This window comes from Anser anser (assembly GCF_964211835.1).
Source record: "Anser anser genome assembly, chromosome: 4".
In the NCBI taxonomy this organism is placed as follows: domain Eukaryota; kingdom Metazoa; phylum Chordata; class Aves; order Anseriformes; family Anatidae; genus Anser; species Anser anser.
The window spans coordinates 50709974-50728889 of record NC_139724.1 but is presented as its reverse complement, the minus strand read 5'-3'; the positions used below and the strand labels follow the sequence as shown (position 1 = coordinate 50728889).

Here is an 18916-nt window from a genome sequence, read left to right as displayed (position 1 = left end):
AGTACTGTTCTCATTCAAAAGCTATTGCTGAAGCCACAGCTCACAAGATACATGCTTTTTAACCATCTGGCCTAATTCTTGTTCATCTGTTACACATTTCTATAGAAATGGGAGCAGAAGTAGCAGCCAACAGCTAATGCCTGAATGCCGTTCAAGTTTGTTCCTAGAGATTTCACCTGTGACTGTGATGGGGCAACACTTGCAGCTCAGAGCAGGCAGGGTCTCACACCGTGTGGTGCTGACACAGACGGGACATAACCCAGATCAGGCCCCTATCAGCTGTTCTGGTGTAAGTGGGATTTAAGGCAATGGAAATCACACTATGGGAGATTTAAGCCCACAGCTCAGTAGAAACAGGACAAAAAGCTTATACCTTTATTATTATTATTCTCTTGTACCTCCATAGTACTGTACCTTTAGTATCATGTCTCCAGGCAGCAATCTTCCATCTCTGGCAATTACTCCATCGCGATAAATATGCTGTATAATGATGTGAACCAAAGGAGTCTCACTGCCCCCCACAATCCTAATGGCCAGGTTCTCATTGGGATCGTTTCGGTTGATCTTAATGCAGGTAATTTCACCATCTGGAATCAGGTGATACAATCTGGGAAAACCTGGAAATGCACGTTGTAAGGTATTTATTTGACATCACAGCTTTGCTTCATTAAAACATGTACTGTACTACTTCAAGTACCTGTCCATTAACCTAAACTAAGTTTTATGCATGGATGTGATTTGTACTAAGTAGGGAGGAAAGGATGCATATGTTTGCTTAGTGGACTTGAAGGGATTTATTTATTTTTTAATTAATACATTCAAACTTCCTTTTTTCTCCACAAAACACAGCTTCAAACCTTTGATGTAATCCAGATAGATGATACGTGATTAATAAAAGAATAAAACAACAAAAACAGTTACACTATAAAAAATATATATTTTAAAGGAACAAAATACATTCTTCGTCACCAGAGTGCTTGGCTTGTGACATCTGATGAAGTTTTTGGTTTTGTTTTTGTTTTTGTTTTTTAAACCTCCAGCTAACAGAACGGCAAGATGTCTTGGGCAACCAAAGCAAACAGTAGTTTTCCCTATCAGACCTCTCTCCTTTCACCACTATTGAATTCTGGAAGTAGCAATAACTGGCTGTTACTGCAAGGGGTCTGTATGAAAACCACAATACATACAGGGAGGGAAAGTTCTCAGAAGGTCTGATAGATCTCCAAAGTGTATACACACAAGCAAAATTACTGCTGCTGGCCAACCAACTCTATCACATCTACCACAGGCTTATCCTAAAACCTGATTGAGAAAAGGAACTTCAAATCAGCACACATCTGCTACCATTAACACAGGAGGTGACATTTCCACATCATTGTCCATGGCCTGGAGAAATGTAACTGCAGATCTCTCTGGCCTTGAATAAATACACCTAGACCCCACTGTGATGGGGTGGTATTTCCACAGGCCTGGTCCTATGCCTAACCCAAACACGTTAACGCCTTGCTGAACTGATGAGGATGAGCAGCTCTGCTTTTAGTAACAGTCAACTCACTTGGAAGAAGAACAACATTTTCCCTGTTTTTTTTTTTTTTCATGTTTTATGAAGCTGTGGGGTAGAAGGGAATGATGCCAACCGCTCAGCTGCCAAAGGAGGATCTCTGATGGCCCTGGCAATCTGGGTGTGGGAAAGAGGGACTAATGGTGTGAGGGGGTCCTTTTATTTATTTGTAATGTGCCAGAGGAGGGTATCCTCTTCCAAACCCTACTTTTAAGCTGTCATATTTGTTTGCACAGCATGTCGCTAATACTTTCTTTCCTCTAAGGCAAGTCACAATTTTAATCCACGTTCAACTTCAAGTGAAGCTCAAGTAAAAGCACCGGTGAGTTATCTAGTACAAGTATGGCAACATTCAACTGTCTTGAGCCCTCCATACATGAGAGAAAGCTTTTGAATTTTTGCTAGGAGGGTCCAAGCCAGAGCCTATATGAAAAACCTGTAAGTCAAAAAACTAAGTGCTAATATTTTTTTCAATAACCTTTTTTAGAAATGAAAATACAGTAATTGCTACCAGACAGCAATCAAACAGAAAATGTTAAATGAAAAATAATAGAGTAGTATCTGAGATAGAATAAATATTATCTACTACAGAATTACCAGGCAACAAAACAGAAATACACCAAAAGGATTTGGGAGATATCAAGGGGAAAGAAAGAGTAGGAAAAAAAAAAACACATTAAAAAACACCACATCACACCCCTTACCGCTTCTTTGACCATACGCTCTTCAGGGCTGGAAGCTGTCTTCCTCCACGTCTGTGAAAAGCACCTACTGGTTGCATAGACTTTGACTTTGTGGTTTTATAAAGAGTTGACAGCTAATAAAAATCTATCTAGATAATTACACAGCCTTACTCAGCCTAATTTCCAAGCATCCATTTAATTTATACTCTTGTAACAGCTTCTGTGCCTGTACTGGTGTACTTCAGTTTTGCACGCAAATTAAATTTTCCAGAAAGGAAGGCACAATATTTTCCCCCAACTCCTCTATTTTCTGGACATTACTTGTCCAGTTTGTAGCTTGTTTGGTTCTCTCCAGCCGCAAGGGTGGATTCACATGGGCCTCTAACCCAAATGCCTAATCTGGGGATCAAGTCACTCTGTCATCCTATATAGAACATGGACACCCAAAGGAGGTGCTTAACTTCCTCCACTGCTAAGTAAGAAGAAACAGCCAATTAACTAGCATCTAAGTGAGGTGTTTAAAATTAGAGACACAAGCATTCTTCAAAAATTGGCAAAGAGAGGGTCCCACATCAGAATAAGCGTGTACATTTACACTCTTAGGGTGACTATGAGGGTATGCATTTGTAACAATACAAAGGATAGTCTGGATGCCCCACTATTCTTCTCAGCATGGAAATGCAATAAATAAATATTTCCATATATTTTGCAAAGTACCAAAGCAGTTCTTTGTTTCCCTTTGCATGATGATTCACCTCAGGTCCTAACAAACTTAATTTTTTTGACTTGAACGCTCATTCTCCCGTATCTCAATCTGAAAACTTTTTCTACAGGAATTATCCATCACATTTCTTGACCATGGAGAGCTGTGGACTGAACCAGCTGTTAATACTTTCACACTATAGCAGTCTCTAATTACCCCAGAAAAAAATCAGAGCACTGTGGCAGTGAACAGACCCTACACAAGATAGGAACTGATGTAAGTTTCTTTGCTTCTTGAGCAATGCTTTTACTGGTTTATTAAATCTTGCAGTGGCACTTGGCTGACTTTCAATAGGACTTTATGCAGATGCTTTGAAAGAATTTTTAATAACTAATTTCCTTCTCAAGAGTGCAGTCTACGGCAAAACAAATCTTCCTACTGCTTTTTTCTTGCCAGTGTGCAAGTCACCAGCTTTCTCTTTTCATAAGATATACTGCCTTACCTCATATCTTTGTTTGATTTGTTTGTGTTCTTTATTGAATATAATAAATTGCACCATTTTCTCCTCAGATGGGCCAAGCAACCAAAATAACTGGATGATCACTTAATTTTCGTTCTATTCATTAAAGATTTGCCACTCATTTCCACCCCAGACATATACATCGATATTTACATTATCACCAACCTAGACTGTCATAAGCAAAAGGCAACTGCTTATTTTGAAAAATTAATGTTTGACAAATTAAATGTATAAAATACACCAATACATATTTTTGGAATAAGAAAACTTGTGATCACCTTTTCACCAAACTGTACATTGTGTGGTTTCATCAAAACCTACCTTGCCTCTTTAAAGATGACGATGTGCCTGGAAAACTTTGACTTGAAATTTTGTAATGTGTGTACTGTACCCAGAAGAATTGGGTCCTGCTCCAGCACCTGGTTGCACACAGTGAATGGGACCTCAGCAGGCCCCACCAAATTTAAGGGGCTCTCAGCGGGCTGAGGGCTTGTACTATTCACACATATGCAGCCCGTTGTGGGGCTGGAGCATTGGTTTGTACACACCCCATTTTCCATCCCTTACACTCTAAGGTAAAGTTCTCTATTTGCTTTAACAGGTTTTCCAGAGCAGGAAAACCCTGGAATATTGCATACCTTTCTTCACCATTTTATATTTCCAGTCCTTAAATATCGAAGAGCTGCTGAGTCTAGAAAGCAGTAAACTTTCTGTCTTGTTTTTGGTGATTCTTGCAGGTTTTCCCACCAAGTGTTGTGTTTTTGTCACCGGGAATGTTATGGAGCATTCTGAATCTGTCAATAATAACAAAATGTCATCTGCATTGAGAAATATTGTCTGTGCTTATTCCTCAAGTAATATTTTCCTTATACCAGCGTGCAATTTTATTGATATTTCCACAGGTCCCATGAGAGTAACAAATAGCATAGGAGAGGCTAGCTTTACACGTTAAACTCTGCTTGACTGGTACAACGCGGGACACCGAGCACTCTTTACTATGTTCACCACAAGTCTGTAATATGAGCTTTTAAGTCTGCTTAATATTTCATCCCCACAGTTTACAGCACTTAATGGTAGAGTTCCTTAAGGGCTTGGGTTTCAGCTGAATACCGCGTGCACTGTGCTCCTGCTGGCAGTGCTGCCACCAGAACAACTTCTGCTTCCATCCCCAGCATCCAGTCTGACAAAGCACTGCACAGTACAAAGCACTGCATACTGTTTGCTGTGACGCCTGGGTCCAGATTAATCAAAGCTCACTGTGTAAACACAGTTTGTGTCTCTTGCTTAGACCAGAAGGTCTGACTGATGGAGGTGCTAGCTGAAGTCGGCAGAACTTTGCATGCCTGCAGCCCACCTCTGCAAATCAGGCTCTCTGCAGGGACACCCTCCTGTGTCCTGGCATCTGGTCACCAGAATTTAAATGAAACTTGCATAACCTGTCCTTGGAAAATACTTGTCTGTGAATGTCACTTGCACAGGTGTGGGGCTTGGTTCTGAAACTCTTCCTTTCCAATTGATTTCCATTCAGCATTTCATTCTCCCAGTGGCTTGCCATCATCCTGGAAAGAGCAACCTTTGATTTAGTCCCTTCCATTAATTCTCCAGGGATGCTGGTCCGATGCAGGGGGCAGGTAGAAGGCAATGCCAGCTGTAATGCCTTTCCGTCCTCCTGGGCATTCCTCTTACCGAAAGAACTAAAATGAAACTGCTGTGGAGTTGAATGTGTCTCCAGAGCTGTGGGTGTTTTATCTACAGCAGGTGAAGTTTATCAGTTTATCTGTCTGCAATGGAGGAAATGCTACAGAGCCAATCTTTTTCATTTGGAGATTGCCTGGCTCTTCAACCTAGAGCAGAGTGCTTTCAGCTGGTTGTGCAGTACTTCCAACAGCTGTTTTGGGGAAATTGGAACTGAAACTGAACCAAACTTGGGGAAAACAGGAACAGTGCAGCATTTCTGCAGGGTGCAGCCTTCCTGGGAGGAAAGTCAGGATGCTGTCTTGTCCTTGGACCACGTTAGCTGCTTTTCTTTCTGCACTTTAGGAGACTTATTGCAATGAAATGGCTGAAAAAGACACTGGTACCTAGAGCCTTCTGCATTTCACACTTACCTTCTTTTTCTTCATGTACCTTTCCAAACCACATAAGTATTTATAATATCTATCTTATGCATGCATATATATACATATATGCATATATACACACACAAAATACAACAGGACCCAGGCTGAACAGCAGGCACGAGGTGCACCCAGGTAACAGCAGAAGCTGTTCTGTGAGCCTACCACTGCCTGCCAGGGCTGCCTGGGTCTTGACTGCAGCAAAGCAATAACAGATGGTAGCTCTGCATCAACCATGAGACTATGAAGAATTAGTTTGACTTTGAACAGCATTTGACATCCTCAAGCAATCATAAATTCAATTTATTTTACAATGGTTGGACTGCAAAATGGAACTAATGAATGTTTTCAAAAAACAGCAGTGTGGCTCTCTTTTACTGTAAAATTGTATAGAGGTTTTTGCAATTGCATTCCCCAGTTCCTTCCTCCTAACCAGCTAGCTGGTTTACAACTTATGCCTGTAGATCAGTTTGAGTAAAGAGTATATATAGTCTTTCTTGGAAGTGAATTTAAAGAGTGCGATGCCAAACTAAGAGCACAGTGATACAAATAAGCATAGCAAAACCAGAGCAGTCTTTGCTTGGAGATATTTTATCATTTAAGTGGCTGGCCAAGGTCATTTACACTAGTAGATCCAGTCAAAAGTTATCACGTCTTAAATGCATCACTGCCGGAAGGATGTCCCTGTCGCAGTCTCTCACTTCTCAGAATGAAATGATCTCCTTTACACTTCCCTAACTTCTACTTCAGACCTGGAGAGCTATGAACATGCAGAATGGAACAGAACAGTTCAGTTGGAAGGGACTTTCAGAGATCATCTAGTGTAACTCTGAGAGCTATTGGTAAGATTACTCTCAGGTAAATGTCTCAAGCTTGGATGCCACACCGCAGACAAATGCTTCTTTGCCTGAGTCATTTTCAAATGACCAAATTATTAAAGATGAGAAAATCTTAACACCTCCTTCTCCAAAACATTTTCTTTTCACTGTTAGCACTTTTCATTCAATTTTTTACATTTTCTTTGTTTTGGACAACAAATGATTTCTACTGAAAATATCACTAAAATGTTAAAACAGTGGAAAAAATAAAGCCTGTATCATTTAAATCCAAACTGCGTGTACCCAAAATTGCTTAAACAAACCAAACCACATGCTGCAAATGGAAAACATGAAGTCATTTTCACGTTAAAGGACTGCTATCACCTGCAGTAATAAGTCAGCATTAGGCTGTAACTATTCTTCTGCTGTAAATAGAAATACAGTTGCCATTACATATATTGTTCAGTGTCCCTGGGTAGCAAAGGAGTGTTCCAAACCCAGTTCTGCATTCAGCATTTAAGTTAAGCACAGTCATGGTTATTTGGACACCATTCCTCCCACATCAGGAATGATGATTTTGTCCTACACCCCCCACAGTCACACTGCAATCGAGCACTGGCCCAGCAGAGATATCAGCTTCCGATTGGAGGCACCTACACACACTGCAGTAGGCAAAAAAGTGATGTGGCAGCAGAAATCCACCTGTGCTGCTGATGCTGGGGCCAACACATAGGTACGCCCTACGGTTTTTGCTCTCAGAGCTCTTTTGAAAAACATATTAAGTCAAAACATATTAAGTGGAGACGTGAACTAAGATGAGGGGATTCTGAAAATGGGGGACGGACAGCCTATACGAGGTGTAAGCAGAGACCATTGAGCGTTGGCAGCTGATCTGACAGCTCGTTTATCAAGAAGTGGGTTTTATACCAGCAAGAAGGGGTTATTTCATTTGATCCCCACTGTCAGGATGGTGCAATCTCAGCTTTATTCTGCCCAGGACTAAACCTGGTGAGGAGATGAGCCAACAGAGAGGAGGAGAGGCACCGTCTGATTCCCTGGAGCAAGAAACACGGCCAGGGTGTGCTGTCAGCCACGAACCTGGGAAACGTGGGGCGAGGCAGCAGCAGGAACTGGTGCTCTCACACCCAGCATGGGGACCTCCCACCACCCATGGGAGGACCCCAGCTCCTGGGAGAGTGGAGCAGAAATGGGAAGATAGACACATGGGGCTGCTTTTTTCCAGCACCCAGCTGGCAGGACGATGATAACTGCAACAGAAAGAAGTATATTCCTTTCCTCTTCCAACAAAAAGAGAGTGCCTTTGAGATGCCATTGCACAAAGAACCTGTTGCGAAGGACTGAAGAGAAATTCTTGTTAAAGTTGTATTTATATTGCTGCAAGCAACTTGCTTGTATATTTTTTAAAGACCAAATTCCAGAACAGCATAATCAAAATGCATTCTTTGCATGTGTAATTAATACCGTCATTTGGGTACCGAGCTTCTGTGATCTCATGCATAAGAGTAACTGCTCATTAAATAATTACACGTCTACCTGGTTTTTCCAGTGTGGTAGGACGTATTTGGAAGTTTACAGCCATGCTTGGTGCAGAAGAATGACACCACAAACAGAATTGAGTACAGAATGATAATCTTGACAGAGAGATCACCACTCTGGGGCCCCATTATATATCCCTTATAAAGGAGATAACAGTGCTTTTCATTCTGCTGGAAATGTAAAGACCAGTATAATCCTCACACCTCTTTCTGCTACCATCTGGACCGAGCTAGGTGTTACTGGCATCCATATCACCCCTGTGGTCTCTAGAAATGAAACCAAACTTTCAGTGGAACCATTAGCGATGTCAACTATAAGCCTAGGTAGAAAACAGTCATATAATTTCCATGCCCAAACACAGCATTTGGCAGCATTTTGTCCTTATTTTCTGTGTGTTTCAATGACAGCATGATACATAGAGTAAAGGGAATTTGGATCCACTGCCTTCTTAGAGGCTTTACCCTGGATGTTTTATCTGGGGAGAGAGGTGAGGTGCTGAGGCATCAAGCAAAGGGATAATGAACTCAGTCAAGACCTTGATTAAGATGATGATTCCTACTCTATCATCACTTCCTCTTGGTGTATGAATGCTAATGCTGGCTTCATAATTACGGTCCAAAGCAATTAGTAACATTTGCTTATTGATTCGAGAACACCAAACGCTACATGTTACTGCCTGCCAGACCCCTCATCCTTGACATACGTCAGAGAAACTTGCCTCTTCCACTGTCTAAGAGCAGAACAGTCTTACTTCATCACCTGCCTGGCTGAGGCAATACAAATTGTCCACTGAAGATCCTACAGAAGTCCAGGAATAATTACAGTGTTTTACATTTTCCTATTGTCCTTCCACTGGGAATCTCCGGTGCTTCATAAACGTTAGCGGAAACACCTGAGATTCCCATACTGTGTGATCACTGTGATCCATTTACTTTAGAGGGAAAACAGACACATGCTGGCGAAACCTCTTAAACAAAATGATAGAGCAAATCAATGACAGCTCCAGTAATAGGACACAGACGCGTGGGTCCCATGCCTTAGGTACTGGGTTGGCTGTAGCATGCGGGCAGTTACCACCATAGCCCTACATGAGGTCCCCCAGCTCCAGCTTTCTTCTTCCCTGCCATTCACTAACAGCTTTTTTAAAGGAAGAAAATACAGAAAGGTTGGGTTTTCTGCTTTTTTTTCTTTTTAAATCATGTGCACCCCAGTACATGAAAGACATGTCAATCACAGTCAGCCAGTTTCCACATGTACAGGGTCCCCTGCCCCATTTTAAGTGATAACACAAGGAGAACAAAGCATTACCTTCCTCTCCAGCAGCAGAGTTCCCAACAGCCTCCCTTTCTCGGTCAGCCTGGTTGGAAACCACGCTTCCACTTTTAGTCCTTCGAAGAACACTGAATGCCTTGTTTATTTTTTTAAAAGATCTGCTTCTTATAGTGGAGCGTTCAAAGTGATGGGCTGCAACAGCAGGAAAAATGAATCAATACATTTCAGCAGCACCATGCAAAACCGACATCATCTCCACATCCATTGGCATACGACAGAGCATGACAGCAATGACAAGGCTTTTTGCACTTCAGTGTTTCATCTGACTCCAGCTGATTCTCCAAGATTGCATCCACCTGAATCCAGGTGCAATTATTCTACCGCTGTCCCACACCCTAAGACTGCCACCTCCCCTGTCTGCGTTGCCAGCTGCCCACATAAATCTGTACCTGCAAGTGTGTGTGCATGGTAGCCTGGGAGAGAATAAGCCTTGATCAAGGCAGAATCAACTGCAATCCAGTGAAAAATGCATATAAAAGGAAGAAACACTGCCCTTGCCAAGCTATATAAGTTTGACAAAAAATAAAATAAAAATAAAAATCTGGAAGTCATTGTTGAAAACTATTCTTGAATAAAAACCCACTACTGCCTCAAAACCCTGCAGTGCCTCCAAAGCTGCCAAAAACAGCTAGCAGTTTGATGTCAAAAACTCAAAGATCATCAGGTGGGACCAAGTCACATCTTCTAACGTGGGTAAGACAAGACTAAAAAAAAAAAAAAATTCATAATCATTTCAAAACATTTCTCTTTCCTTTCCATCCTGCTGAAGATATCTTCATGGCTGTTACTGTTCTGTCTCTTTGAGCTCTGCATGTTAGCCAAACATTGTAATCTAATAACACAACATTCCCTCAAACCAGACTGTGGCCTCTAAACCCAATAAAACTGGTGGGATTTAATTTCATCCTGGTGTTCTTGCTCATTCCCTTTCCATCTCTCTCTCTCGCTCCATGTGCACAAGGGGATAGTGCTGCTCTTCTAAACTTTCACCATCCTTCATCCCAGCACAGAGCTGGTGCAACACAAGGTTTGTGCAACACAATTTTGGCTTCAGAGACCTCAAATATGAGATTTGATCTCACTGTTAACACTTCCAAATCAAACTTCGGTCAGGTCTCATCAGAGCCATGTACTTTGACATAAGGTAAAGAATTAAGGCAAGATCTCCTGCTGCATCTTGTCCCTGCCTGTGGTTATTTCAGCAGGACCTCCGAAATGCGCTGCTCTGGGAGGCTAGCAAACACTCCCCAGGCTCTCAGGTGCTTCTTAAAGTTTGTTCTCCTGAAAATACTTGGAAATTGCCAAACACAGTTCCCAACGGGTTTTTGGGTAGGTGCCCATCACATGGTCTATGGGGGTTACTTGGGCCACTGCGTTTTGGTGAAGCCATTACATGGTTGCATTGTGTCCCTGATATATCACACATGCCATTTCTCTTCCAACCGAGCCATCTTGTCTAAATAATCTTTTTTAAGACTTGCGCTTTGCCTGCATGCAGCAAGTCTTCAGATTGGTGCTGCCCCTGGGCAAGAAAATTTGTTTTTCACCTCAAATACATTGGGTCACTGAACGTACATTTTGACAAGCCATGTAAAATTAAAGCGTTCACTGTCACTTTTTCTTTTCTTATTTTTTTAAACCTTCCAACAACATGTATTTCACAGAAAACGAGTGCTGGGAGAGGCCACCAGGCCCCGAAACCCTTATCCTGCATCCTTACTCCTGCTCCGGTTGCTGCGGTGCAGGTCTCTGGGGCTGCTGCCCGACTGGCTGTCCTCCGAGGTGGGGCTGAAAGCTGGGTTCACCAGCCCTGGCTCGTCCGTCATTAAGGCGATGGCCGCAGCTGCCGAGAGCTCGGGGCCCAGGGCGGCGACCGTGAGGCTGGAGCCGTGGTCCGGGGAGCAGTCCTGGGAACGCCTCTTCCGCTCCTTGGTAAGGCCGTAGTGGGATGCCCCTTTGCACCTGAGCAGAAGGGAGGGGAGGGAGATGTGAGGATGAATTGCACTTAGTGTTGCCTGCTTACCGCAGTTAGCGGGGTCACTCGAAGCGCTAACTGCGAGTGTCACAGGGGATGAGGAGATATGGGCACTGACCAGCAGGGAAAATCGCCCATCCTGTCACGTTATACAATGAAAAAGAAGGGAAACTGTCCTCTAAATTAGCTGGATTTTCATGGAAAGTCTACTGCTGGTCAAGGGAAGAAAGAAAGCTGCAGCCTCACCTGTAGTCCCGTGTATAATTAGTTACTGTGGGGCCAAAAGGACAGGGATAGCAAGTGGCTCGTTACACCAGGGCTACAGCCTGTAATTTCCCCCTTGCCTCTGGTTAATGAAAGAGAGCTGGGTGAGGCCTGACAGCTTCTTTATTTCTGCTGGTGAAATAAAAGGCACCTCACCCTGGCCTGTTCCTTGACCAGCCTACAAGGGCGGTGGCACCACGAGCCCAGCACCACGCTCCTTCATCCCCCCTCCAATTTTCCTGGTCTGGGGAGCTCAAGGCCAGCTGTAAAATAATTCAAGATTAAAATCCAGCTCCTGTATCCTGACTCGGCAGTGACAAAATCCTCCATTTCTGGTGGAGAGATGCCCATGCTCCCAGAAACACATGACTTGTGACCCCACCTGTCTGCTCTGGGATCATCCCAGATGGCAGGTGTGGGACCACGCGTGGCATTTCTTTATCAAGACTTCCCAAGGAAAGTCACTTCAAGAAAATTAAAGGTCATTGTGCTCTGCGTGGTTCAGTACTTAATTAAAGCTATAAAATACCAAAGAGACAGAGTGGCCCAAGGAGACAGCACCTGTGACTTATCTCCAGTGCCACTTCTACCCTGTGCTCACCCACTAGAACCTCATTCACTGCATTAAAAAAGAATCAGCCTTTTAATCATGATCTAATGAGCTTGGCCTACTTGCTGTTACAATTATCCCTTTCTTCCTAGCAAAAGCAAACTGATGACTTTCATAAAAGTGCCTTGCAGGATGAACTCACAGAAATAGATGCAGAAACCCTTGGGGACTGAAAGCTCTTCGTAATATACAGCAGGCACAAAAGGCAATGCATAATACATACAGTACACAGCGCTAGTGGGTTAAGTGTCAGAAAAAAGAGTAGTATGCTGAGCAGAGGCCTTGGGAGAGAAATGATTTATGGAAGCGGTTCCTGGGACAGAAAGATGAGAAGAGGACGAGTCACAGAGCTCTCTGTGTCAGCTTTGGAGCAGCAGTTTCATTTCTCTTACAATATTGGCTTTTTAAGAGAGGATTTAATTAAAAACTTTTTTTTAGCACTAAATTATGATTTACCATCACTTACCTCATACCACTTTTGAAAAATTCTCTCTTATAAAGGAAAAAACAAAAACGTTGTATCACACTGATGCAGCTGTGTGAGTTGCGTACATGCTTTAATCTTTGGATGGGAATGGCAGAGACAAAAGTTATTTCTAAACCCTTTAACAAGCAAAAAGACAAGTCTCAAAAGAAAATACTCTTTTGTGGAAGAGATGGTTTCTCAACTATTTCAAAAGACCTACAAGAAGACATTTGGGGCAACTATTCAAAGACAAGGCTGCAAGAATAATGCAAAAAGGAAGGGAGGAGCTCTCCTGCCTCCACCTTAGCAGGCATTTTCCTGTTCCTTCTCCCATGAAAGAGGTCTGACTTTCTTGCTTCTACCGCAACAAAACAAACACAAGAAAATGGCTTTGGGGTGAATTGTTTGCTGTTCTTCAAAAGCAGACTTTGCCTTACAGAGATCCTGCAAAGATTCAGAATAAAGTAAGAGATATTCCTATTCCCCATTTATTTTCTTTGCCAGTAAATTTTCAGTGGCCTATGTTAGGGCACCAGCCCACTGAATGGGTCCTCAAAGGCAGATCTTTTGCCGTTGTTGTTGGGTTGTATGAAGATTAGCATGAAGATCAGAAGAGGCTCTGCACAAAGATTTCCACCTGCAAGGATTCAGCTGCTGCTGGTGTCCATCTGCATGGTGCTGCTGAAGCCTTCATTTTCTGTGAAATCCTTTCTTGCTGCTGCTGACTGCACTACATTTAGGAGCAGCAGTCCAAATGCAAGGAGCAGAAGACTTTGAATGCAGAGAGGGCTGACAAAGTTTAAGATGTGGCTTATTGGAGAAGACAACTTATCACGGCACAAAGCACAAGGCGTATCTTTCTAATTCTGTTAGAAATAGTTAAAAGAGAACCTAAGCACTTCAAGCATGAGCACTGAATCTATTTCTTAAATAATTGTGGCAGCATAAATGAGCACAAAGCAAGCCCTCTTTCTTCAGATTAACACTGTGTCCTTGAAGAATGAAAAAACTCCTCAAACTTGTAATAAAATCTGCAACAGCATCTTTTCACTTTCATTGTTTTCCCTGTGCTGACACTGCTGTGATAACAGAAAACAGAAAGAGACAACTGTCTAAGTGGAATCATATTTATAGTGTCTCAGCTACATTTTTCCATATGGTTGGCTTTGGCTCCCAGAAAAGAGAGATCCATAAAACAGCTACATGCCAGTACTAATTATCTCCCTTGCTATGATTATTAATCAGCTGCCTGATTTACAGCTGGAAGAGAGGGATGGAAATCCGAGCAGGATACCTGATTAACATGGGCCAGTCGTAAAGTGAACCCAACGCTGTCTGGTGGCCAAGGTGAACTGCAGATTTATGTTGCTTCTCAGTTGCTCTGGACAGAGAATAACTCCATGCAGCCATATGATATCAAAACGAATTGAAGTCCAAAAGTGAGAGAGAAAAACAGACATGAAAAATGTGTGTTGCACAGCTTATACCTTTAAAGTAGTGTCACTAGGTATGCATGGGAAATTCAGACTCTTTGTTTTTGTTTCCTGTTTGCATGACCTCTTTTTTCAAGCAGCAGCACACTGTATGAAATCTTGGCTGCGCGATGGTTGTCCTCTGCATGGGGAAGGACTTGTTTCCCCTTGCTGCGGCAGCAAATTCCAGGCGGAGTGGAGCCATGACTCCACTCACTCTCTGTCCATGACCTCCAATAAAACCCAGGCCGAACCAGCTTCAGCATAATAGCTCCCTTCTGGTCCTAAATCCACAAAACCTCACGTGAGCTTTCTTGGAAGGCCATGGTGGCTGCTGAACCTTCACCCGGGGCTGCAGACCTGTCCAGCTCCAAGGCAGGCAGCAGCATTGCCGTGCCTGTGCCCTGCTCTGCATGCAGGGGGGTTTTGCGATCCCATCTCCAGTGGTAGCACATCCCAAGTGCTGGAGCGAAGGGATCCAAAACCACATGTCTGCCTTAACTTGGTCCTAATGCTTGTAAAAACGAGCTTCAGTTAAACTCACAGCCAACAGAAAAATTTCCACGTTATTTGCAAATTTAAACGAAAGCAGTGGTTTCAAAACAAAGATGCCTTTCCCTTGCAGCGTTCCCAACTCACACAGCAGAGCAGGGAGGGCCTGAAAGTGAAGCTGACCGCAAGGATTTCCATTACCCAGGCTGACACGGGAGCGAAGCATAAAGACAAAACATAAACAAGGGGAACCGTATTGATTTTTCACTTCTAGTGATATAAATGAATGAAAATAACAGGGGAAAAAATATAACATATTTTCTCTTTTACAAACGTGCTGCTTTCTGTCTGCGTCACTTCTCAGGCTGCCCCAGCTCACACCTGACTGCCCAGGCAGGGAAAGGCAGTGGCTCTGGGGAGCATATTGGGAAGCCAGCCAGCGCTGGAGAGCTGGCTCTGGCACAGGCAAACAGAGAAGCGGCGCTCCCTGCCCAGCTCCCGCCGTGCTTGCCTGACCTTGCTTCCAGCCCGCTCATATTTTGGTACTGTTTTGTTTTAGCGCAGCGGAGGCAGACACATTGTCTGAGTGCAATTAAGAATAATGTATACAAAGCACTCACAATTGCCCAGCAGAAGAAAATACTGCATAATGGGCTGTCATCGCTGATCCGAAGCTAAGCCCTGATTAGGGCAGACAAGCATGTTTCAGCTATGCCCTCGCTGCAAGCAGTCTTGTCCTTCTGTAATTTGGGCTTGACACAACCCTGGATCAGAAGTACCAACAATGTGCATCACACCACGACTGCATCACACAGCCCTCCCCGACTGCTCTGGCACCCTGAAATGATCTGCTGGAAGGGCTGATGGGGACACTGAGGGCCATGAGCAAGGAGCATCTTGGATAACCTGGTGCTGATAGCCTCGCTTTTGAGACCTTGCAACGTGGATCTGGTGACAAACTCCTGCCTTTCCTGGGAAAAGAGGTGCTGGCAATTCCTGCCCCACAGGGGCCAACTGTGCAGTGTGTGTACCAGCAGTGACTGCAGTCCAAACGCAACCCGAACACCAATTGTATGGATTTTGGGTCAGATGCCCAAACTCTAAAGCCTTCTAAAACTCCAGCCTAAGCGAGCGAGCAGACTTGGTCAGTTCACAGGCAGAACTCACGGCAAGTCTTCTGATGCCAACAGCGCACCAGGAACTGGAATCAAAAATGACAGGGCAATGAGGTACATAAACTCCAGCCAACTCCAGAGTTACACATGGATCTAAGCTAAAAGATTGCAAATGTATAATCTCCTTTCCAGACCAACTGTACCAGTGCCTAAGAGGCCATCAACATCTCCAATAGGAAGGTGACTAAAACCCTGCTGCTCCTTGCATCCAATGATGCTGTATCATCCCTGCTCAGAAATCTGTCTCTCGTGAATCCTGGTCCTGAATACCAAATTCCTCTCCTTGCTATATATAAAAATCACTGCTGGAAATGAGGGATTAGCAGTACAGTGTGGTGAAACAACCCTTTTTCCTTGATACTTCTGCATTCTTGCAAGGATTAACCACTGTGTGAACTCTGCATATGAGAAAAGCTTCATAAATAAGTACATTAATTTTATTTTAATGGATTTGCCTTTTCTGCCTTTTATAAAGGATTGTTTCATGTCAGAAGCATTCCCCAGGCTACTGTGACCACCAGGTATGGCCAAGAAGGTCCTGCCTACACTAAACCTTTCTCAATAAGGAAGGGGATGAACAGTCTAAAAAGCAATGCTTAAACTCCTGGGTTACCATTTCCAACCAATACTCACTAAAAGTAAGGTTCCAAAGAACATTTCTAAGCACATAACTAGATACAGACTGTTTCCTGCAGCTGCACCTGAATTGCATAATAATGCCAGCAACACTTCCAGATGCTCACCACTGCGGTGCTGTGTGCTCTCTGCCCTGGCACTTGTGCACTTGGTTGTGCTCTCTCATGGCCTCCTGTATCGCAGTGCCAGAGGCTTGCCATTTGCTTGGGGAAAAAATGCTCATTTTCCACCTAACTTAAGTGAGAAATTGTCCCAATTACTATTGCTCTTTCACTTCAATGTGTCAATAACTATATAAACAAAAGCCTTTCACAGACCAGTTCCTGACACCTGGGGCACTTGCAGGGCAATCAGGGCTGGCTGGAAAGGAGGCATGTATTGGCGACTCGATCCCCATAGCCTCCAGCAGGTTGGGGATGAGCTATTCTGTCCTAGGCTTCCATAAACATGGCTCTTCTCCATGTCAGCACGGTGATAACCATGACAGAAGCTCACAAGAGGCAAATGGCTTCTCTGTCTGGCTGTCAGAGAGATGTTCTCATATTATTCCCTCTCTATTGTCAACCGGAGACCTTTGCTAGAGTATAAACACATAGCAGATTTAGTGGTTCTATATTTCTGCATTACTACTCTATAAATATTTATAAAGATCCTCATAACATTTATTTCTTTAAGCTAAAGCTATTTAGCTTAACTACTTTCCCACAAGAAAGGAAAAACCTTTCAAATATCTATTATTTCAGTTTAACTTCGCATATCATACCTGTTACAGTTTCCTAGTGTGGTTTTTTTTTTTCATGCTTTTTGTTTTAATGGAGCCATCATAATTCAACAAACTCTGAAACTACCTTACTAGTGAAGCCTAACGTTGTGCTGTGTCCTATCCGTAAAGATCTGACCCCAGGGAAGGGCTGTCATTTTCACAATGCTCTTGCACTATGATGCTGTCAAACAAAATATATTTTTATGTTATATAAGGAACGTGTGCAGGCAGAGCTGTATATTTACTCTTCCACGTCAGCTACTCTGTATGAATCTGGGTGTACCACGAGACAAATGACTCTTTACCTGTAGTTCCCACAGATTAATAAAAAGCTTTTCTGAGAGTATGAAGAAAACATACTGAGCGTTGTTTATAATGCCTATGTTTGCCATCAGCTACAAGGATGTGCCCCCATTCCTAAGGTTTAGTTGCAGAGGATGAGGAGCAGGGAAGGCTAGAGATTTTGGTACAGTCTCCTTAAAGAGTCTTGTGTCGATGAAGAATGGAAGAAGAGATGAGAGTTCAATTCCCACAGTTCCCAAAGCTACACGGGGAACAGACAGCCAAAGCCAGACACAAATTAAACAAGCACTCTGCTCTCTGCAGCAGGAACCAAATTCCCATTTTAAATGTGACTGTTTATGCTGAGGGAAGAGCCTCCAGATTTCCTACTAGTTTTCAGGGCAGCTGAAAGAACTTGGAACACAGTTTTATTCTTAAGTGAATTGTAAAGATTGAATTTCGTGTACATGCTACCAAAGTGTCATGTAACATATGGTCATGTTTAAGCTTATTTTCAACTCCTTTTCTTTAAAAAGCAAAAAGTTGCATTTCAACCACCAACGTTAACTTCTATTATGAAATATGTAGGAAGGCCCACTAACCCCTGTCATGGGAACAGGGAATTGGAAGGAATAGGTAAACAAGACAAGTTGCCTGCAATTGTGGGCAAAAATCATGGCTGGGATAGTTGTGCAATGATCCCCATTGTCATTGGGGCTGTGAATAAACTGTTGGTCCAGATTATGATCTCTCTCTCCCCTGACACCTCTCCCAGGCCATTACTCTGTCGCTGATGATTTTGAAACTACAACCATCCTGATTTCTCTTCAAGACTCAAGCACTGTTTCAAATTCTAGTCTTAAGCCATTTCAGAAAATCGCAGCTGTGTTACATATAGGGAAATGGAGCTGTAAACTGCTAGCAACAGCTTAGATGGGCAAGTCAGCACACGGGCTGGAAATGCTGGCTTCTTTCAGGGATTAGCGTAGCTCGTGCGTCTTGCCTAACGCAACTGCTACTTCACAGGAGCTAATATTTACAATTTAATTTGTGCCTTAGCCTTCTGTTGCCCCTTCCCCGCCCATGCCCTAGCCAGGAGTGCTCTGTGAGCACACAAGATCAGCAGCAGCCTGCTTGCACTGCTGGTATGCAGCCCAGGCACTGCTGTAGCTCCTGTGCTGCTTTTAAAGGTAGAACACAAGTAGACTGTGAACAATAAAAAATGAGGAATTCACCATCGTGAAAGACAGCAGTCAGCCTATTAGTTATTGTTTGCTCCTAGATTACCGTAAACAAACATTTTTTGGTCACAGGGAAGTTTCTGGCCAGCAGCAAGCAAGAACCGCAGTGGTCTCGTGTGATGCAAAAGAACTGCAGTATTTATTTATACTGAACTTCCTCAATTAAATACCAAAGTTCTCCAAGAGTAATCTAACAATATTAAACATATTTTATGCACGCTGCTTACACCAGCTGATACAAACCAGGGA

The 18916-nt window shown here is 43.2% G+C and overlaps 1 protein-coding gene across 16 annotated transcripts in view; it reads right to left on the bottom strand.

Moving 5' to 3' along the window:
* Nucleotides 1–18916, bottom strand: part of LNX1 (ligand of numb-protein X 1) — a 149956-nt gene that overhangs the window by 24504 nt on the left and 106536 nt on the right. For 12 of the 16 annotated variants that reach the window (XM_083835398.1, XM_083835396.1, XM_083835395.1 and 9 more), the window contains 4 exons: nt 11012–11253; nt 9268–9423; nt 4106–4261; nt 415–617 (listed from right to left, as the gene is read on the bottom strand). In XM_083835398.1, coding sequence (XP_083691524.1) covers nt 415–617; nt 4106–4261; nt 9268–9423; nt 11012–11253 — 757 coding nt within the window. Of the gene's footprint in view, nt 1–414; nt 618–4105; nt 4262–9267; nt 9424–11011; nt 11254–12606; nt 12627–13900; nt 14369–18916 lie in introns of those variants that run through there. The other 4 variants (XM_083835388.1, XM_083835392.1, XM_083835389.1 and 1 more) reach the window with 3 other exon arrangements.